Consider the following 23,119-nt stretch of genomic DNA (forward strand, 5'->3'; position numbering starts at 1 on the left):
GTCTGCTGCTTTTAACTCATAATCATGCATTTCAGGCAGGAGGTGCTGTGATGTGACCATAGTTAAGATTAAGTTCTACATTTGTATATAAACTCTGAGTATTACTGTACATTAGTGGGGATGTAGCCACATGGATTATGTGACAATGGGTCCCCGGGCACAGACAGTTTTAATATAGTCTTACTTCTGCACTGAGCACAAATTAAATTAATGGTAAAGTCAGGAGCTACTTTAAAAAAGATTTACTTATGATAAAAGTTTCTTTTTGGGGACAAAACTAATTTATGTTTTCCAGCTTGATGCATTTCAGACAAATGGTTTATGATGCTCATGGTCAAGACAAAGAGAAGAATAATCTAAATCAATAAGAACAGAGCTGTTCACTGGCACAGACTGTACATAAGGTTTTTGATGATGATGATCGTGTTCATCGTGTCTATGTGTTTCTTAGTGTGTGTTCACTGCATTCAGAAGAAATGCATTCAGTATTTACAAGGTAACAAGCCTTTATTAAAGAACTGGCTGTGAACTTTCAAATAAAGCGTTATTGATTATTGCCTTTTATCTTTAACGCTAAAGAATTCCAAGGCATAGATTGTGTTTGTGTAAGATCTTGCAGTCTCACCTGTTTGGTCGTGATACTTTGAGGAAAGATTCCTGCACAGAAATACCGAGATAAAACTGCTGGAAAACAGAGACATCACACTCCAAAGACATGCATTCAAAAACTGGGCTGCTGGAAAGTTAAATGGACTACAGGCCGATGCAATCAGCTGCTCAAGTCGGACAGGTGTCTCTGTAAAGACCTGGGCTATTAACTCCTCTACCTGCAAATAGCTCACAGTGTGTCATTGCTAATAATGCTGGAAAAAAAAGACAGAAAAAAAAGAAAAACAGAAACAACAGTGAAAGCAAAAGGGATCATATGCATGGCCAACCTCGATTGCATGTGAGGATTGGTAATTGCACCCCCAGAGGCATCTGGGTGTGCAGAGCAGCAAAGTGGGAGACGCCTGAGCAGCTCGGGCTCCACAGCCAGTGTACCAACGTCTCAACCTTGAGGAGGAAGTGAAAACAAGAAGGCGGAGGAGCGGAGGGTGAGGGATATACAGACAGTTCATTTACCCAGAACATCAGCCCACCGCACATTGTCTGAAAGATAAGGAAAGTGAATGCTTCATGCCTGATTGAAAACAAAGGCAGCAATTTAAAACCATCTGCATCCAACACATGCACTCCGTCCCTCCACCTCTCTGTTTCTGCGTCCTGACTGATATTGAAACATAATCCATTTGGAGCGCCGACATGTCATAATATTTCTATCCGGCCTCCCTCTCCCCCATTCAGGACAATTTCAGGTGGCTGCAGGTTGAACAGGAATGTTTTCTTTCAACAAGTCTGACAGCTGGCTGAGACCAGAGCCTTCACTTTGATTCTGTTTAGAAAAAAATGTATGTGTATGTAGTGCCGTACAGCGTTACGCACTTCCTGCAGGAGATCACGCCCTGCACCCGCATCTGCTAAACCCAAGTAACACAGGACCAATCAGCGTAGCATCAACATGATTCTGAAGCTGTTATTTTAAGCTAAAGTAGCTGCATAATGTTGCTTTAAGTAGAACTTAGCTGCTTCTCTTTGCTGCTGTAGGTTCAGAAAAAGACAAGATTCAAAGATCAGAACTATACTGGGTGACGGTCTTAACCAGAAGCACAGTGCACCACAGAGGACGGGGTGTGAGTCCTCAAACAACTGTATAACACTCTCAGATCTCTGCTAAGTCCTGTAAAGCAAACAAGAATTTGAATTTGCTTCTGCATTTTAACTCAGACTTTGTGTGTGTGTTTCTCATTGTGATGCTTGTGTTGTCTCATCAGGTTGTTAATCCCCTGTAAAGCACTTTAAACTGAACACTTTGTCTGAACCACATCAAACATCAAAATCAACTCATTACTTTAGTACTACTCAACATGTGAGAACCGGTTGTATAATGGCCTCTGTGGCTTTGGAGGAGCTTTGTGAAGTCTGAAAAAACTGATCCTGATGATTTCATGGTGATGTTATAGTTTATAGTTAGTAATAATTATTTTTCTGTCGACTGACTGATTAAGTAAGAACTTGTTTCAGCTCTAAAATAAAGGGAATCTCAGCCTCTTTTTAAATCTTTCTTTTGTTCAAAGTGCACAAGTTTATCAAAGTGCATAACTAAATCCCTGGCATACTTGAGAATATAATTACATTTGTTGATATTTCAACATACAACACCTATTACATGACTAACCCTAAAAAAAAGGGTCCTTCTGCTGCATTTTCCTTTTCTAAACTGAGAGTCTGAGGATAACGTCTGGCCCTGTGGAGCACCTGTGTAGGTCACATACTGTAGATTGCAGAATGTTTTGAGTTTGAGTCGCTGGTGGAAATTTTAAGGATTGACTAAAAAACATTTCAGGTGTGTGAGATGTCTTGACACAGTTTGACGTTGTGTTATTATTCTCTGCAAAAGCCACTCAGGACTGGCACTGTGACAGATGTTGATAATATAGGTCAGATTTAATCAAAACTTTAGTTAAGTAGCTTCGTTTTTCCTCCTTGTTTTGCTAAACAACTAATGTGGGCAAATTTCCTCAAATTTATTCAGGTAAAAGTATCAAGAGGCTTTAAGAGGGAGATTTTTTTTAAGGAGTGTATTCAACTTTGGATTTAAGATGATAAACCAAGAATTTAATAAAACCAACAATTGTGCACAAACAGTAACAAAACTTTTCTGTATGACTCATTTTCATCCAATTCACATCCAAGGATGATTGATAAAAAAAAAAAAGCCCTGACGTTTACTCCATAATGTCTGTGTTAGGATTCCTTTTAATTGAGCTGTTGCTCTACATTCAAAAGCGCTGCTGTGCTGCTGCAGAGGGAGAATAGAAAGCAAACTTTTATCAGCAGCAGAATACAAACAGTTTGAGAAAACAGATATGGGTCAGGAGCTGCATCGGCACAATTACATTGTTAATGGCAAAGACAATGAACATGGCGCGGAGAGAAAACAAAAGAACGTCAAATAACTTGCTGGAGCTGCACACACCTCACCCATCACCACTCAAAAACACGTCCAGTGTTTTGAAATGAAGGGGGGAGAGAAAGCTGAAAGGAAGACGAAAAAGCATCTTGAACATCAGTTTTCAGTCTAATGTTAATAATTTATGTTGTCTGTGCTTTTTATTATTATTATTTATTTATTTACTACTTTCTTTTCAGCAGCCTGCCCGTTTTTCAAAGGCATCATGGACAGGGAAGCTGTATCAAACTTTTGAGTTTAGTTTCAAAAGGCTTTTCTCTGCGTTTATTTATATATTTCTTCTTCTTTACACTTGTCTTGTTGTTATTTGGTGAAGCAAACACATGAAGCTTTGATGAGAAGCAAACCTGACATGTATTCTTCTCTACTGACCCTCAGGAAATCTAAATAAGTTGCTAAATATTGTATGTAGGACTCCTCTCTCATTAAACAGATCAAAAAGCCAGTTAAAGTCATTCATCTATCCACCAATGATAGGTCAAATGTCAGAAAACTGCATACCACCTTAAATGTGCGGGTTTGTACAGGATGATTTAACATGCACTTGGACGTGACCTTGCAAACAGAGAAAGTCAGGACATTTTTGATTTCATTTGACGTTCTCAATAACTGTGTTTATGTGTTTAGCTCCAGAAGATGAAAAGAGAAGTCAGCAATGTTTTCAGAATATTTGTATGTTATAGAAACTTTTGAACTCTACAACGGCCTTTACCTTGTATCACACTTTTTTCTCTATCTATCCTGCTGTAGAAAGAAAGAAAGAAAGAAAAGAAAGAAAGAAAGAAAGAAAGAGTGGTGATAGAGAAAAAGTTTTCAAGCTGTCCGGAGTAACAGATTTTGTGGTGCCTTGACATAAAACCTAAAAGTGCTCTGTCTTCGCACAAGCATCTACTAACTGAATTTTTTTTTGTCCATGTGAACTTGTTTCAACTATGAAAATAAATAAAATTTTGAATAAAAATCCATGGTTATAGGGAGCAGGACATGTATATCTGTTTTGCAAATGTCTGTTCACAGTTCATACTTAAAGTGCATTGAAATCAATGATAATTGAATCTATGATTTAATCAATTTAAACGTGTGCATCAGATCGTAGTCAAGAGTCAGTTAATGCTTCTCACAGCTCCACTGAAAACACGACACAAAATTCATGTCAAACAATTGTTTATTACTAATTATGGTACAAATCAATGTGACAGACTTGAAGCTTTTTTTTTCTTTTTTTTTTTTAGAAATACACAAAGTGCTGCTTAACTGACCAAACAGATATTGCTCTATAGATTAAGTACAGTTTTCAGTCTATAAAAAAATGAAAACCAACCTCTGCAGGCTCTTCAGCTTTGGTTTCAAGTTCTTTGACTATTAACAAAACGTCAAACCAGGTTGTCTGTGTTAGTAAAATTTCACAAAAGTATTTAAAGGTGATTAACAAATCATCCTAATTGGGTTAAGAGCAACATTACTGTAATCTCCTTGTCTTCTACATGGGTCTACAGGTCTGTGAAAACCGAGGTGGATGTCACAACGAATGAGAAATAATGCAGTACAATAATAAAAACAGATGACGAGAGAGTCACGTGTGGCTCAGGAAACCACTTCACAAAAATAAAACAATCATGTGTCACATAATAATAAATAAAACACAAGCCTCCCCCTCCACGTTGAAGGTGAACACCGACGACACACAGTGCAGAGTAATCATTAGTCTTTTCTTTTCTGACCCGCTGCTGCTTGTATGGCATTTGTATGATTCTCACAAGAACAGTACTGAGGTAAACCTTGGATGAACTACTGTACATTTCTTCTCTTCAATTCTTTTATCTCAGATTTTAAAGATTGTCAACATCGTGAATCTATTTCTCTGTACAATGTGCATAACTATAGAGCTTTGGTCCAGCATTGAAAAGTTGAGCAAAGGCATAACTCCTTTCTGTGTCTTCTTTTAGTTTTTGGTTTTGGTTACAGCTTTTATTGTTAAGCCTCACAACTGATCCACTGCTGCGTTCTCATATATTCTCTGACAGGTGGTGCAGACATGTAGTAATTCTTGGCCCAAGATTTGCCTGAAGTTTTTTTTTTTTTTTCTTGGAAGGAAAATAAATATGCACAAAATCTGTATGTGTAAATGCAGTAAAAACCTAAGTGAATATTTTTCGTGTGTTTTTCTTACATTTTTAGTGTGTGAGTGTTTTCCAGGCAGTGAAGATGAACACAGCAGTGCACAGGGGACTGAAAGACTGAGATAACCAATGTGACATGGAAGGACAGATATCAAGCAGACACATGATTCTGAATAAATTGCATCAAATTTCACCTCACTTCAAATTAAGTTCACTTGCTCTGAAATGTGACACTTAGTTTCAACATTCACCTCTATTTTTTCTCCTTTAGTGACAGACTGGGAGTTTTTTTTTTTTCTTTCTTTTTGGCCTGGAATTTTGACATTTCTGAGAAGGTAACACCATCTAAAATTAAAAGTGTTGAACTAATAAATATAAATAACATATTATTAAACATATGGGCTGAAAAATAAATGTCTACCAATGCAAATTATAATAAAAAAATAACCACAAATTCATGAGAACTTCAAGAGAATCTGCTGAGATTAACCTTTTTAAATATTTTACTGCAGTAGGAATAAATTCACAGGTGAGAAAAAAAAGAAATTCCATTAAAAACGCTGATTGTAACACCTGTAAACCTTCACTTAGCTGAGAGGAATGCAGAATATAAAGAAAACAACCATAGCTACCTTTGCAGAAAAGCATATTTGAGTTGAAATATTCAGGTTATAAAAACAGCAAAACTGGAATGAGCTCAGTAGTTTGGTCAGTGGCAACAGACAGGTTTCAACCACACGTTTACTTAATTTTAGGGCACAATTAAAGGGTTTATGGTGCAAAAATATGTGTTATTTCCAGTGATATTAGCAAAATTCAGGTATTCTTTTTTATTTTTTTTGGGCTGTCTGAAATTTATCGTAGCCACGTCTGTAAATTATCCTTCTTCGTGTGGTTTGAGTTGAGACATGCAGAAGCGAATTCGCCTAAAAGAAAATTCCATATTGCCATGATGAGAAATTACAGCGAACACTGCTGCAGCTGTTTGACATGACAGTGTTTTTTTTTGTTTTGGTTTTTTTTTTGTTTGGTTTCTTTTTTTTTTTAAACTTGAATCACAGAATAAAACACTTTAGAAAAAGGGGGGAGAAAGCCATGTGAACAAATAAATAAAAAGGTAAACTCTTCCCCAGTCCTTGAGCTGAATGTTTATGTGTTCTTTGGCTATCAGGCTTTGGCAACAGAATGACACAGTAGCTCAAAACAAAGCTGCAGTTGACTTGACAGACACTGAAACCCCTCCTCCTCCTCCTCCCATCCTCATCTTCATCATCTTGTGACAGTCCAGAAATTTAATCTCCCTCCGTCCGTCCTCTGAAACAATCTCATGAGATTATTAATAAATACCTGTAAAAGTTGTACAAAGTTACACCGTGACTGAAAATATTTGCAGATGAAACACAAATCGGAGGCAAACAACATTATTATGCAATTGTTTAACAGCAAAGGTAATTTTTTTTTTGTCCAAAAAAGAACTTTATCATTGTGATTTCAATTTGAAGACAGCATTTTTCTTTTTTTTTGTTTTAGATATTTACATAAAAACAATGAAGAAAAAAGTAAGCGAGACAAAGATAAAATGTATACTCAACCTCACACATATAGCTTAGATTTGCCAGTACAAATGTAAAAATTTAGAGCACATTTACATTACAAAATTATTCTTAGTACTCAGATGCAACAGACTTTGGTAAATAGTGTTTTGATTTGGTATGATCTCTTTACTAAATCCCTCCTCGTGGGAACCAAAATTTGGGCGATAGTCTGGTCTGTAAGGCCAGAATCTAAAACTCTTTGAAACAGCACACCATATGTTTTTACATAATTCTCAGATATTAATCTCTTTTTTCTTGTTTTTGGTTTCGCCAAGGTCATTTACATAACTGTGGTAATCACACTGACAACACATAGTTTTTGTTTGCAAACTCATGACTGTCCATCCAGGTGACTGGGAACGTTTTTCAGCTCTCATTTCAAGATGAGTCCGTCCACCTTTGTTGTTTTTAACGGCTGCCACTTTTCCGCTCCATTTTTTTTTCTTTTTTTTTTTTTGTTGGAGAGCTCATTCATTTCGGGAGCTCCTCTAGAGAATCAGTGAGAGGGTCCATTGGTGCAGCCGCGCCGAGTTCGGGCTGTTTCAAACGCTTTATTGTGTTTTTCAAGGCTTGCCGCTTGTTGCAGAACCAGACACGCACCACCTCCCTGTCATAGTTCAGTTTCTCGGCTATTTCCGTCATTTCCTGTCCAGAGGGGTGTGTGTTCTTCTCAAAGTGGCTGTTGAGGATCTCGAGCGCCTGCGGGGTGAAAGAGGTCCTCCGCTTGCGTTTTTTCGAAGGCTCGCTGCCGATAAACTCAGTCAGGTTCTGCATGCCGGATCGGTGGCGGGCTTCAGCCTCGGCCATCCAGCGCTCCAGAACGGGCTTAATCTTCTGGGCGCTTTTAGGGGTGATGTCCAACTTCTCAAACCTGGCAGGATATAAAAGGCCAGGGTTCAGTTTGCCTGTCAGACTGCTACCTATAGTGTTCTCTTGGGCTTCCTGTGGTAGGAAAAAGTGGCTTCTCAGGATGGTGTGTCTGGGGAGAATTGAGAAAAAACAATCTTACTTAGGTGCCCTGCCAGAACAAGGGATAAGCTGCCTGCCTTTTAGTCTCCTCAACCAGAATGCCACAGGGACTGAGACTAGCATCCAGGTACACATGCGAGCCAAACTCGTCTGTGTTCTGGAGCTGGATCCACCTCAGCTGCAGCAGCTGGAGGTGATGTTTGCCAGTGGTGTGTTAATTTTCTGGAGGAGGCTGTGGTTCTCTGTCCCAAATTGGCAATAGTGGAGCAAGGAGATATTGCCAATGGCTAAAATCAGGTCCAGTTGAACCAAAAACATAGCAAACATCTAACTAAATGTTTAAAATACTGTACTTCAAAATTAACAAAATGAATCAACACAAAAACAAAATAGGAATAATTCGGACAAATATCCCATTTCTTTCCCTCAGGTGATAAAAAAAACAAAACAAAAAAAAAAAACAAAAAAAGAAAAACAATCCACTAATGCATGCAGTTAAATATGGCACCATCATTTATTTACAAAAAGCTTGAATTATTAATCAAATTGTACATTTAATACATTTTTCAAACTTTCTTTCATCTTCTAACAACCTCTCATTTTATATTTAATAAGAATACATTTACACACTCTAATCCTGAAAGTTCCTGGAACTTCATGGCTGCGTGACACATAATTCTGACTTCACAAATACCCTGCATTTTATCAAGTCACAGTAAGAATGGAGAATGAAGCTTGTTCTAAAAAACACTGCTAGTTGGCAGCCCAGTGACTCTGCCAGGTGCTTTCGTCTGTGATATGAACAGATACTGTATATGACATGTGAATTAGAGATGATGAAGATGACGTCAGGTGTTGAAAGGATACCTCTCACACGTGGAATGCCTGTATTTTTTTTTGGTGGGTTGTTCTTGTTCTGCGTATGGAGGAAAAGGATGGGTAATACCTGGTGATTTGACTGGACTTACCCACAATCCTTTTCCAGTTAAAATAATGAAAGCGATCTGATTTAAGTAATTTAAGTAGAAAGTCACGGAGATGAGAGGCGACAAAAGTCATCGTTTAGACTCTAACCAGTGATGAGGCAGTTACTTAAACACCTCGGTCACTTAGACATCTGGACTGTCTAGACTTCCCATTACGGTAAGTGTTTTATGAAAGGAGCAGATCAGGATTAAATCCAGTTGTGATTCGCTGAAGGGAATTTGTCTGAAACTGCCTAAATGGAATGAAACTCATTTCACACACGGCTTTTAGAGCTTTACTTGCTGATATTCTTTAATAATACTGTTATTTTTGATTGTTTTAATTGTGTGACTGACTCAACATATGTATGTATAATTTGTTCTCGTATATCTTTTGCTAACGGCTCTTGATCTCAGTCACATTACTTGTTAGTGGAATTTAACTGTAGTAATATTTATGTTTTCCTCAGCTGGTTTTACATGCCTAGCTTGTCAGATTCACTTATACTGAGTCAAATGCTTGTTTTTAATGATTTATGTAATGAGCACCACAACTTACAGAGAGCATTACAGTGCACTTTAAACAAAAATACACACTCCAGCCATGTGAAACACAAATTAGTGAATTATTAAACTAACAGCTCAGCATGTTTCTAGATACTTAATATGTTTATTCTGGAAAAATAACTAGTGGAAATCATATTTGAAGAGCCTTTAAAAACATGTGAATGCTTACAACAGCTGATCTTTAACATCTGATTTCCAGACCAATAAACTCAGAGGAGTTGACTGAACGTGTTTATGGGACAAACAGGAGTGTGACGTGTGGGGATGCTTTTAGTAACATAAGTCCTGAGCTGACAGCTCTGATGGAAAGACAGCAGAGAGCTAGAAGGAAGCTCTGCTCTCGGTGGAACAAACAATGCACACAAGACATTTTTAATGGCGAGGTGAGCTGCTGCAGACAACAACAGCGCGGGCGAGATGCCCATGCATGCATGAACTTCCTCTGTTTCTACACCTCGTTGGTGCATTCCTGCTTGTCGACAGGAGGTATTATTTATAACCCCGTCATCCTCCTAAACAGTGGAAAGGGGAGAGCTCCATACTGCGGGGAATACATTAGTAAATATGAAGAGTCACCAGAGACAGGACATTTCATGGATCAACAGGAACCGCAGATACTAAAATGAGTTGAGAGCTGCTCAGCTGGTGTATGCACTCCCTCCTCTAGTGCATCAGCACGAGGGAGAAATGGCCCTGAATGCACCTCCAGCCTCTCTGGCTCTTCTTAAAAGTACCTTAGGAGCTCTGCTTAGATGTGCTGTATGTGTAGACCCGAGTTACAGTTTGCCTGAGGGTTTACAGACATGAACCGGAGCCATTCAGAGAGAACTATCTAAGAAGTATATGCTTAAGTTCAGGGCTGGATGAAGGCAGCCTAAAATCTATATCTGGATAAATGATCAGATTCACCTTAAACTATGGTATTTTCATTTGAATATTATCGAAATTGTGTTTAGAGACATTTATTGAAACAGTATGAAACAGTATGAAAGGCTGGGTATAGTCCTTTTTTGGGGACCGACCTAATAAACAATAAATATCATGGAAACCTAAATCCAGCAGCTGAACACACTCGTGACGTTCTTTCTACAGTGTAAATCAAACATTGTTCAGACAGTTCGTCCCAGGAAAGTTCCCACAAATGTGCTGCACTTATTGTTTGCTTTGCTTTCACCTTCTGTCCAGTTCATCCCAAACCAGCTCCTTGGGGGTTAAAGTCTGGAGACTGTGCTGGTTTTCATCATGTGAGGCCACCGTCTGGTTCTTTTCTGTTAATGTTTTGGGTCATTATCTTGCTGCAGGATGAACCAACCAGTCTCTGCTTCTCTGTTACTTGCCTTTTTCCCACCATTCTGGTAAAAATACACACCACTACTTCCTGCAGTGCAGTAGTGTCCTAATAATGCATCAGAGGCTGTAGAAACACAGTTTGTTCCATGTAAAGTAATCAACAAAAGTTGTGCCACATGTAGGAAATGTTGGCATTAACTTCCAGGCTTCATGTTAGTTACTGACCTTAAACTGCTTGAATTTCAATAAAAACTGGAATCTAAATCTATCTATCTATCTATCTATCTATCTATCTATCTATCTATCTATCTATCTATCTATCTATCTATCTATCTATCTATCTATTTTTACAACAATATATACTGATAAAATGATACAGAATTAGATATGCTCATTGCTTTTGTCGGGTACCCAAAGTTGGCATCAAATGCTTTGTCGTATTCTTAGTAAAACCCTCATTTACTTTGTGTCTTAGTCATGTTTATTTATGCTGAGTCAAATGTGTCTTCTTGAAGATTAAACTAATGAGGACAGCAATCTAAATTGAATTCTGAGCAGTGCGACTCACTAATTAAGGTGAGGTATTAATGTTTTCTATCTTAAATCATGTACTTAAAATGAAAAATGGGATGACTTTTTTTTTAAATTTTAATCAAATTATTTCACTCTGAATATTATTTTGTATTCATCTCAGATAAAAGAAGCCCAAATGCAAGCCAAAAGAGGACAGACTGACACATCATTGGTTTGATGATGCCCCCATGTAATGCCTGTGCCTGTTTAGATAAACTAATAAAGTGCCTGGAAACATACTGAGCAATGAAAGGAGACAAGATGGAAGCATCTGTCAGTGTCTGTTCACTGTCTGGGTTCAGAGCCGGAGCCCCTGAGCTACTGTGACGTCCCGTCTTTCCTCAAACTTCATGTCTGTGTTGATGTTAACTAAACTAAAGCATGTGAAGTTTGCCCCTCTACTTAAAACATCAGGATGTCATGTCCAATGTCATACCAACAAAAAAAAAAATTGTCTTAACGGCATGAATAACAGCCCACAGAGTGTTTATTTTTGAAGCTAATGGCTTTTAATGTATATTATAAATATTTGAATTATGTCTGGCTGTAAATATTTCATGTGTGATTTTAAGACTTTAAACATTAGTCAGAGACGGCCGGGCCTCATAAGAACCCCGGCCCCTGTTCTGTTTCACATTTTATCGGACGTTTGATGTTGATGTGATGAAATTTTTAAAAGTGCGTGGCAGTGCCGTGTCACATAAACAGTACCGGTCATCAGCAAAGCACATGCACTGCAGAAGGACATTAAAATTAATACGGGAATTTGACAGAGGGGAATATTTGATGCAAAACAGGCTACAATGGTGTAGAAGTTCTGTGTGTTCTCAGCAAAGAAAAGTTGTCAAAATGCATCCTTTAATTTGATTTTGGAAAATAAATTTAACATTAACTTGCTTTTGCTGACTCTTTAATTAATTCTACGCTTAAAAACACATTTTCTGCATTGAGTATAAATGATTACACTATTTAGTTCTCTTAAAAAATTAATGTTTGGACATGATGTAGCCCAATTACTCCGCCTTGAAAGGGAAATGTGGCTCATTTGGCCTCTTAATGCAAAATGTTAGTCAAGTGGAACAACAGGAGGGATGAAACACTGATTGTCTGATTGTGTCATGAATATATAATGCACCATTTATGACTAAACTGTCCTCGTGGCAGCAGTAAAACATGGCAATCTTATTAACAGATCATCGCCGTCAAGCTCTCTCATGTTCAGGCGGAGTGAAAGGCAGAGGGCCTTAGTAATTATTAAATGCTTTAAGTGCTTCGTGTAATAGTTGTGTATGTATTTTGCATAAGTAACACGAGGCTGTCATGTCAGCGGGTGAGGAGGAAGGCAGAGGAAGAAGGGTACGTACAGACATGAGAGCTTTCGTTTGTCAGGGGTGGTGATAGTCAATTATGTATTTTAATATCTTAATAATGTCTGTTAAAACACCGAATGAAAAATAGATGGTAGTTATGAGCACCAGACGACTCACTGAGGCTGCACAACTTCATCTGGCCCCGTTTGACACAATCAGGACATATTAATTAGAAATAATGAGCCAGTTATTGTTAAGATCTTTTCCCTCTTTGTTTGTCCTTACCTGCAGATGGCAGACTGACTGTACGCCGGACCCTCGGCAGCGCTGAGCGCCTGGCCCACCTGGGTCTGTGTCAGGCCCAGGGACAGCCGGCGGATCTTGAATGCTTTGGCGAATTCACGAATCTCCTCCAGGTTGACCCCGTCCACCTCGCTGGGGGCGGTCTGCGGGTCTACAATATAACAAACACATCTCATTTTATTAGCCCTCTGCTCCTCTGTTGCTTACCTCATTTTCCAGAGTGAATGAAGCAAACATTCAGCCATATGCAATCGTGATCGTCTCTAAACAACTTTAAAAAATAGCCCCAGTCTGGGTCAGAACTTATTATTTGTCTTTGCCCTCGTGCTGTAAACTACATGTGTCTGAGAGATGTTTTGAAGAATAAATTCATCTGAGGCATGAATACAGGCATGTCATGGCTCACAGTTCAATAGACAGATAGATGTGTGTAATGTGTGTAATGTTATACTTGTCTGTATGAATGCACATATATTTTGATGCTAGCTCTCTCAGATAAACATTAAAGAATGTATAAAGACATTATTTCATCCGTCTGACCCTTTGTGAAGACAGTTCAGGGCTTTAAACCATCAGTGAGCCTCATACACAAATGATGCCCAGCTCCAGTCTAACAGAAACACTCTTTATACAAAGAAATGCTGTTTGTGAATCTCTGCATTTGGGTAGATGTGAAAAACTTCACTGAAGCATTCTGAAGAATTTCCCTGCTAATAAAAAGTGATTTCACATTGTACATCAATGTCAGGTGCCCTGGCATCCTGCTTACTAAAGCAAAGTTTGTGCCTCTGAATTATTCATCTTGGTCATTATCAATGAATTATTAAAGGAATCCTCCAAGCGTATTTAAGTAAAAATCTATGGGGCTGCCATCTCGTTGTGCCTCATAAGTGACGTGTAGCATATGCGGCGTGCTCCAGACGTGTGAACACTTGGAAGATGAGGGACCAGAGACTCCAAGCCGACTGAAATGGGAGGGATGAGCACTCACAGCTTCGGCTCCCATCATCTCCACATTGATGAGCATCTCCTCCTCATTCCCACTGGAGGCTATTTACTTAGTGGTTTGAAAGACTAATGGTTTTCCTGAGCAGCAGTTCCCAGCTGGTGTATACTCTGGATCCATATTTTGTTTAGATATAAAGTCACAACCCAAACACTATTTAAGATTTAATCCTCTTCTAATTTATTTTGCAAAAATGAATGGTGGACTAAAGCTTTCGCAAAACAAACAGAAAAGTGCATGAAAGGTTTTAAAAGCCAATTTTAAAAACACTGAAATAATGGAGACAATCACTTTATGGGCTTCCAGAAGCAACAACACACCAATAAACATAATAATTACAACAGGTCAATACAAGTTAAACACCTACTTCACTGAAAAGGGACAACTAAATGATGAAGAAAAAACCTGTTGAAAAACAGGAATCTAAAAGTTAAAAAGTGATCACATGTCAGTGTCGTGTTAGTAGCATGTTTCTGCAAAACAGATTGCATTTGCACATCTGTAGACCTCTGATGTTTAGCAACCAACAGAAGACGGATTATACAGAGGAAAACAGAAAGTGTGCTTAGTTGACTTAAAAGCAAAGATAAAAACAACCTTGATAAAAAAAAATATTGCTGACAGTTGTCTTTATGACTGAAATTTTACCATCTGATTGTTTTAAATAACAGTAACAGACATTCTCAGCTTTTTTTAATCTGTTTCTGGCACATTTCATCGTTTCAGCTCTGCATACGACTCTGATTCTGTCATGGGATTTTTGCTTTGCGTCTATTTGCTGTAAGTGATACTGAGACAAAGTGATATGGTTCATACTCAGCATAAAGCATTAATTCTATTTACCACAGCACTGAGCCACAGTGATTTTGTGCAGACTCAAAAATGGTTTATAAGATATTTTTCAAGCCACAAGTAAACATAAACTAAACACAATATCTACAACAAGTTGATCAATGGCGACTTGTTTTTTATTAAATTCAGCGGCACTATAGCTGCCTTTGAAATGAGTTTACATGGAGTTTAGCGGAATCGACTCTGACAAATGAAATTTATCTGAATAAAACGGAGTTTTTAAAGGCAATAGCTGCATGTTGACAGGCTGCGGCCCAGTGATTTATAAGGCTCTGCCAAAGGCCCACGCATTGGGAGACTGAAACTTATGTTCATTATACATAACACACGCCACTTTGGATCGTCTAATAAACCAAAGAAATGACAGTCAGGAAAAATAAAACAATTGTTGGAGGCGGGGATCAGTCAAAAGCTGTCCACGCTGAGTGTAATGTAAGCACAGAGTCCACCCTGTTGGATCTCCAGCCAGCGATGTTAAAGGAACAGTTCACCCAGATTACAAAAAGACACCGTTATTTTCTCGCCGGTGGTGTTTTCTGGGCTCCTGGATCGATTCGGTTATATCTGCCCTGACATCTTTGCCGCCATCTTAATACAGTGGAGGTGAACTGTATTTCATTTGAGGCACTTTAAACATCCCAAAAATTGCATTTAAAAAAAAAAAAAAAAAAAAGCAGCATGTCTTTCCGGAAACTGTGCCCCTGTTACTCTGGATAAAACACAGACAATGATGTCAATATGAGGAACTATTTTTTCAATAGAAAGCCGTTCCAATTAAAACTGATATTGGGAGGCAGTGATTTGCTATAAAATCATCTTATCATACAATTTTTGTTTTCTTCTGTTAACCTAAAAATATACTTTAAGTGAAAAAGGTCTGACTCCTGCTGCTGTAACAACTCTGAACCCAAATGTTTATTAATCCACTGCTGAAAATAGTTTATATATTTTTACCTGTTTTAAAAGATTTATGTCTTAAGCAGGAATGAATGGGCTTGGGTCTGAGAGCAACAGGCAGAGAACTGCAGGGAAGTCAGAAGGAACTGAGAGGTGAACTACTCCTTTGCAGGTTTTGGTCGTCTCATGGGATTTGTTGACAGCAATAAAAGTAAAGAAAACTGCCAGTTTTATCTTTTAAGCAAATAAGACTATGAGGACTCAAATGACAGACTAAAATCTTCAGGAGACTTTTGTGTGTGGGTTATTCAGAGAACTCCGGATAATGAAAAACAAAATGCTCTTTCAGCACAATGAGCATCACAAACAAAATACCACTGTATTGTATTCAGGTAGTGGCAGAAATCTCAGAGACTGCATGGCAAGATTCTACTAGTGCTATAAGAGAAAATTTGTTTTTCTGTAATTTAGGTGTCCTGACCCTTTAATGCACATTATATATCATATAAAAACAATAGCACTGACATGGCTCTTTATTCAGTGTATTCGTTTTTTTTTTTTTTTTTCTGTGAGTTGTGTCGGACACTTACTGCTGACCAGCTGCCCCACGCTGAGAGCCGAGGAAGAGGAGGAGGTGGAGGAGGACGAAGAGGCCTGGTGGAGTGGACTCTGTCTGTGGGGCATGTGGAGCAGGTTGGGCTGAGACGATGCGGGGCCCGTCTGACCCTGCTGAGCCTGAGGCAGCTGGACACACACACACAAACACACACCCGCAGAGCTGATACAACATATCGACAGTGTGTAGTACAGAGCAATTCCCCTCTGCACATCATCATAATAACCATCATTTATAGTAATCATGTCATTATGGTGATTGGGCTATAGTATTAAATGTAATCAACCAATCAGCAGCTATTAAATTAGCCACTTAGAAGCTGAATATAATGAGATTTACCTTGTACCTGATGATGAATAAATGTTAATTACTGCCTACAGTATTTAGACTGACAGAGCAGAATATAGTGTCAATAGTCTGCTCAATAGACTACAGCAAAGGTCTACCACTGCAGGAGACACTGAGAGTCTAAAAGGAAGTAGGTGCTGGTTCAGCTCGGGTACTCCACTGTCTCTATGAGCTTTGTAATAGCTCCTCTGCAAAAATAAACTTAGTTTTGAAAAAGAAGACGAACAGCTCATGACAATTAGAGTCCTCTGTCTCGTCATCAGGCTTGTGAGGATGCTAATAATGGCAGCCTGAATCTGAAATAAAAACATGTGGACACAGCAGTCCCCATATCAAACATAATTCATGATCCACAAGCTACGTGCTCTGATGGCGAGAAAACGATGTATTTTCATGTTTTATGCACATGTGAATTGCTTTTACAAGATCAAGATGGTACGTCTTCACTTTTAAAGCTGTCTCCGCCATAAGCTGGGCTGGCTTCTCCTCTCCTTCTATGCTATTAATTATTTTCTCTGTGGCATGTGTTTGTTTGGATGGTGGGGGGTGTCAACAGCGATGCACACACTGTCAGGACTGTTGACAGGCTCGGAGAATTATCTAGCTTCACTGGAAATATTCTAGACTGCAGGCTCTGACAACCGTAAATTATGCCTGTGGAACAATGTGTACATGCGAGCTTTGAAGTGGAGACAAAAGCATAAACATTATTACAAATGCATTAATTCATTCAAGAGTATGATCTGGAGTTTCGGGGAGCCACAATTAGGTGTCCATCTGCTGAGAGTTCATCCGTTCGGCACTGTATGCGCTTTCAATGTGAACTTTTACCCTGTAATTCTGCGCTGACATCGTCATTATCAAGTCAATAACATTTTCATTGTTGTGTGCATGCATCTGGCTCCACACTTCAGCACTGTATAGATCTTCAAATTGGGAGGAGAAAATGTGTGTGCTCCAGTTTCTGCACTTACAGTATGAGCTCAAATCTAGTGTGCAAAAAAAAAAGAAAACAACTTGTGTGTTTTGTGCGCCTTCCTTTAAATCAAAACAAAATACTTCTAGTTCAGGTCAGAGAGGACAAATCATAAGGCTGGAGAGTGTGGCTGAGGAAGGAGGAGGAGGAGGAGGAGGGAGGGAAAGTGAAACGGAAAGAGGTGGAGAACAGAGGCAGGAGTGTTTGAGTTTTAAGTGGAGTGATGAAAAGTGTTGTTTTGGGTTTTTTTTTGGGTGGGGGGGGGCTCTGCAGGGGTGCAGCAGTCTCCCTGAGACTGAGTCTGAAAGGTTGGCTGACAAGTGCCTTCCAAACATGAACAGACACACACGGAAACATACAAACACACACACAAAGATACACAAATGTGTTGTGTTTCCTAGGTGAAATGATGCAAATGAGCATTATGAGTATTCAAGCGGGAGAAATATGAGGTGTTTAGCGTAAACAGACCTGACTAGCTGTGCTGGGATATTGCTTTCATGAATAAACAGAGCTCTACTTTGACTCCACTAGGTGTTGCTCATTCAACAGTTTTAAAATCAACTCTTGATCATAGCTGAAGAGTCAGGTTAAGCTCATAATAAGCTGCTCTGCAAGACATCTTCCTTTATGTGTGTGCGTTTGTGCATCAGCGTATATGTTACCTGCTGTCCAGGCTTGATTGGTGACAGTGTGATTCCCTGGGTGTTGATGACAGGCAGGATCTGATTGCCGATCACTGTGGCGATGATCTGGCCTTGAGCGTTGGTCAGAAGCTGAGGTGTAATTGGCTGTACCTGCAGAGCTGGGTTGCCACCCCCTGATTGGCTGGAGGGCCCTGCAGAGTTGGGCATCAGTGGGATTGTTCCAATTATCTACAAAGGGGGTAGAGAGGAGACAAAATCAGCTGGGCGGTTTTAAAAAGAAGAAGGAACAGAGAGGGTAAACGCTACTGGAGGTATCAGTCTTAATGATCTCTGCCGCTGTGAGTCTTCTTTCTGGTTTTTTGGTTGTGATCGGAAACAAAGCGTGAGGTCGCTTTGCCGTGTTATGAGGCTAATCAGAGCACTCTGTTTTTGAGTTGGTCTGTGTGTGATTCAGACAGAGGAACATGCACAAGTGTTCACTGATCATCTGTCACTGAGGTGGTTTTACAGGCTAGAGCAAGTGAAGCCAAAGCAGACTGCTGGGAGCACACTGCAAAGGTCAGTGCTGAATACCTGTGTGTGTGATGGTGCACACCACTGACTGTATTATCCATCACCGGGCCAAGACCGGGATGAGTGTGTGCGTGTGTGTGTGTATGTGTGACCGTGTGTCTAAGTGTGTTTGTGCTTAAGTGTCTTTGTCTGTCTCTGGCGAGGAGGAGTGTGGCTGCTGAGAGACAGAGTCCCCCATTTCACCCTCTGTCTCTCTCACACACACACACACAGGCAGGAAGAAGAAGTGGAAAGAAAGAGCGAGAAAAGAAACAAAAAGAGGGACGAGGTGCATCAGAGAGTGAGACAGGACCCTGTGTTTCTAATTCAACTCTCAGGGTCCCAGGGGTACTTCACCCCTCCTCCATCCCCTGCTCTCCTCTCCTCTGCCGCTGTAATCAGGAAGGGCAGATCAAAGGGGGCGGCAGAGTGTCACTGCAGCGTTTTAGCTCTCAGAGCTGCCGGAGTGTGGCCAAGAGTGGCGCTTTAGGGGGGACTTAGTGCCTCTTCACCATGATGAAGGTTAATGTCATCTGGGGACTGGTTCTGGGCAGCTCCTGAGCAGGCGTTGCTCCGGCCCCCCCCCCCACCCCACCCCCGCTGACAGGGCTCCTCTACCAAGCCTCATTACAGCAGAGAGCAGCTCAACACAGATGAGACGCCCATCATTCTAAATTCTGTTATTTGGCGACTGGGCAAAAAGCTACTTTTGCTAAAATTGCACTGTCTTTGAGTCTTCTTCATGTTTACATTTTATTCCAAGCTTCCACACGTCAACCCAAAGCAACACAAAACTACAAACAAGCTTTCACGCAGCAGTAACCGAGCCTCTTCTGGCTCCGCAGTCTCTATCGCTACCACTGATGTGCTGATGTGTTTCAGTGCGTGGTCTGCCTCACCCTCCCCTCTCCCCCCCGTCTCTTTGACATAATAGGGAGGGATCAGTGAGAGAAAGGTGGGCCGACAATCTGTAATTCATCCCTGCCACGGCTCATTTGCTTACGTTGCTTCGCATTAGGGGAGAGATAATTTATCTCTCTCTCTGCACCGGCTTTACAAATTCCCTGTAATGCTCTCCTGCCACTTAGCATATTTTATTGCCCTGCCTGACGCTCGTGTCTCCCGAGTCCCACTGATCCCGCTTTGCATGGCACAGTGGAAGGGAACTTGTTCCGCTCAATTATTCATCGTCATTGGACTAAGTGGTTGTTCTATAAGCATAATAAAAGAGCAGGCAGCTGACAGCTTAGCTCTCGTCCCCGTCCCACCAAGCAATGCTTCTCCATCTGACTTTCTCAGGCAGATGTTTCATGGCAGTGTCACACAGCTCTTCTTCTGGGAGGGTAGAGTTCTTAGAGTACTCAACTGCCTAAGTGTTAACTTACAGACACATGGGGAGACTTTGCTACATAAAAAACTAATGGGAAATACTGAATTCAGTAATGCTGAGGTCTCATTCATTAACAAAAAGTCTTACATTTTATTTTACACTGATGCACAGAGCAGTTTTTTTGCTAAGCAAAATAAAATGGTTTAAATATACTTACATTCCCCAAATTGAGTAATCTATATAGTAATATATTTAGTATAGTAATAGTAGTTATTGTACAGAAATCTGCATTTGATGGAGACATTAAATCACTTTCCACCTCAAACTACTTGACTATGTGTTTCTTAAGGTGCGATTTCTTGGTGCAACCTTTTCATAAATAGGCAGCCTTCAGGACCTTCTCTCTTCTCAGTTATCTTTCAGTGTCTTCTCCTTTATTTGGCTTTCCGTGTTTGCTTCCCGCTTCAGTTTGTATGGCATGTGAGTAACGTGCCTCTCTCCACCCAGCAGAACTCATTAAGATTATGCTGCTCTTGTTTCCACAGAAATGTCATCTCATCTCTCCAGCCAGGGCAATCTGTGTCTTTAGCCATGGTCGCCAGGCAATATCTCTGCCCATTTTCTCTCCTCCACTGTTCATCCGGTGAATTGAGACCCGAGAGGAAAAATGTTTGGGAAGTTTGGACTCGTGTCAACACACAAGTCCAAAAAAAGCTAACATTCAGAGCAAATCAGAGCCTAAAACAGCAGACTCATAATGGTGCACTGCACACAAGACATTTCCTGGGTATCCCTTTTTAGAACTTATACAGAACACCACACACTTTTCTATTATTTTAACTGCTTTTGTTTTATGTTCTCAAATGAAAGAGATACAGTAGATTAAAGCACCAGTGAAGTTGTTGTTTAACAGAAATTAGCTAATTGACAGAACTCCATCTACAATTGTCCTGGTTAAGGATTAATCATTTAAATTATTTATCCATTGAAAATATCAAGCATAGGCTGGTGTCAGTGCCCTAAAGGTGAGAATTCGCTGCTCTTCTGTTTTTTTCCCCTTTTTATATCATTATAAATGTAACATCTTTGGTTTTTGGAGTGTTAGTGAGACAAAACAAGCGACCTGGGAACTTGTACGGCATTGACAGATGAATTGATAATGGAAATAATCAATGGTTGCAGCCCTACAGCAGATTTACAACTACAAGGTCAATAGCAGTTTACACCGTGGTTGCACTTGATCTAAGGGCTGGAAGCTCCCATCAATAGAGCGTGCTTGTGTTGTGGTTCAGCTTCAGCTGCTTTACAGGCTAACTTGCTTTGCAGGTTAACAGTGCATGTGTTTCTTACCTGTTGTTCTCTGCATTAGTGCCAGCACTGTCTACCCAGGAGGCTCAAGGCCTTCCCAAAGGCTGGGAATGCTGGGAGTAGAAAAGGATGGATAGCACAGTGGGAGGAGGGGGTTTTCATACATAACACCTTTCAGCATGTATCATATGTTACATGAAAGAACCCTTAAAATCCACATTTTCCACCTCAGTTTTTACTCACATATTAAGTTGCAGGAAAATTGAGAATTTATGCTCAACAGAAGATGTTCATAAAAATGCCACAGATTCATACTGGGCGGGGGGGGGGGGGGGGGGGGGGGGGGGGTATATCAGGAGTGAGAGTGACTTAACAATGTTCTGGATTTTATCCACAGACTTAATCACTGTTGTAGAGGCGGTGAGGATAAAAGAACCTCATTGATTCTCCTTGGAGAATAAAATGTCTGGGGCCAAGATAATTAAGGTTTAAAAACATATTGAACTCCAAACGTCCATCAAAGCTGGCACTTTTCAAGGTCCCCAGAGCTCAGCTAATGAAAAGGTCTTCTGACAGAGTTGTGGAAGAAATCAGGAGGTCGAAAACAGAACGCCACGTTTTAAATTCAAGGAAAGGTAAATTTTTGCACGTGGAGGACAGTGATGATTGTTCCTTAAATTCCATGAATACTAACCTGAATGAATAAAAGCAGCTCTCAGGTGATACAAACCAAAATCTGTCAAAAGCTGCCTCGTGTTTTGTTTGCATTTCCATGCTGACATAAGTTCTCAGAGCATGTTTGTTGGACCTCCAGCCTTGTTTGAGGTATGTATTAGCCTGTATAATCTCCTCTGTGTTTGGGGGGGGGGGGGTCGGGGTGGGGGTGCAGGACCTTCTGATAGGGGAGTGCATGTTTCAGAGCCCTCCGTCTGAATAATGCTGTGGAATAATGAGGTGGGGAGCAAAGGCTGTAGCCCAGGGCTTTGACCGTGTCTGTGACCTGATTATGTCAGGGAGTGTCAGCCGCCAAGACACTACAAAAGCACAGAGCATCCCATCAAGTCCATATCCACAGTGATCTGTCCCCAGTGCTCCAGGCACCTTGTGAGCCAGGGAAGTCCATACTGTCTCATTAGCGACGTTTAGCATCAAGCGAGCTCACACACGGACTACACATAACTATAAACAGTGAAGCATGGTCACACTGGTGGTACCGAGACACAGCTCCGGTAGGTTAAATGTCAAGTGCAGAATTCAAAATCAACTGTTTTTCAGTGCTAAGAATTAACACCCACCGCCTCGGTTTCACCTTATTTTTGTTAACCTCACTCTATGGAGACTCTGCAAGAGTTAAAAGATGAACACAGGTTAAGGTAAATAACACAGAGTGGCATGAAAGGGCACATTGTCCATACAATTTTCCTTTAATGTGTGCTGTGTGCACCTGCGATAAGATGATTCATTAGATAGAGCCCCACAATGACAAGCATCATCGTTCAAGCCTCCAGCTACTGATGGAACAATTCTGCAGCCACCCTGTAAATATGACAAGGTCAGCGTTTTACCACGACAGGCGCATGCGGATAAGAGAAAGAGGGACTTTGTTTATTCCCAAAAAGCTTAATATATGGCAGAGCGGCTACTAGACTGTAGACAAACGGCTTCAAGACAACACAGAGAGCCAACACTAGAAATCTATGAGCAAAGATCAGAAATACTATACAAAGGTTTTATTTGGAGCTGCACATTCATCCATGATAGATGGCCCAGAAAAATATTTTAAAGAACATTTACCAATGCAACTGTTTTCTCTCTGTAGTAT

At 40.2% G+C, this 23,119-nt stretch overlaps 1 protein-coding gene across 1 annotated transcript in view; it reads right to left on the minus strand.

Annotated features, from left to right (window-relative positions):
- Positions 1 to 7,259: 7,259 nt before the first annotated feature.
- Positions 7,260 to 23,119, minus strand: part of pou6f2 (POU class 6 homeobox 2) — a 61,742-nt gene continuing 45,882 nt past the window's right edge. Inside the window, exons 6-9 of the mRNA XM_041066063.1 lie at positions 18,126 to 18,335; positions 16,111 to 16,264; positions 12,748 to 12,916; positions 7,260 to 7,767 (exon numbers count right to left, since the gene is read on the minus strand). Of these exons, the coding sequence (XP_040921997.1) occupies positions 7,260 to 7,767; positions 12,748 to 12,916; positions 16,111 to 16,264; positions 18,126 to 18,335 (1,041 nt within the window). The remainder of the gene's footprint in view (positions 7,768 to 12,747; positions 12,917 to 16,110; positions 16,265 to 18,125; positions 18,336 to 23,119) is intronic.

The sequence above is a fragment of the Toxotes jaculatrix genome, chromosome 20 (genome assembly GCF_017976425.1).
Source record: "Toxotes jaculatrix isolate fToxJac2 chromosome 20, fToxJac2.pri, whole genome shotgun sequence".
In the NCBI taxonomy this organism is placed as follows: domain Eukaryota; kingdom Metazoa; phylum Chordata; class Actinopteri; family Toxotidae; genus Toxotes; species Toxotes jaculatrix.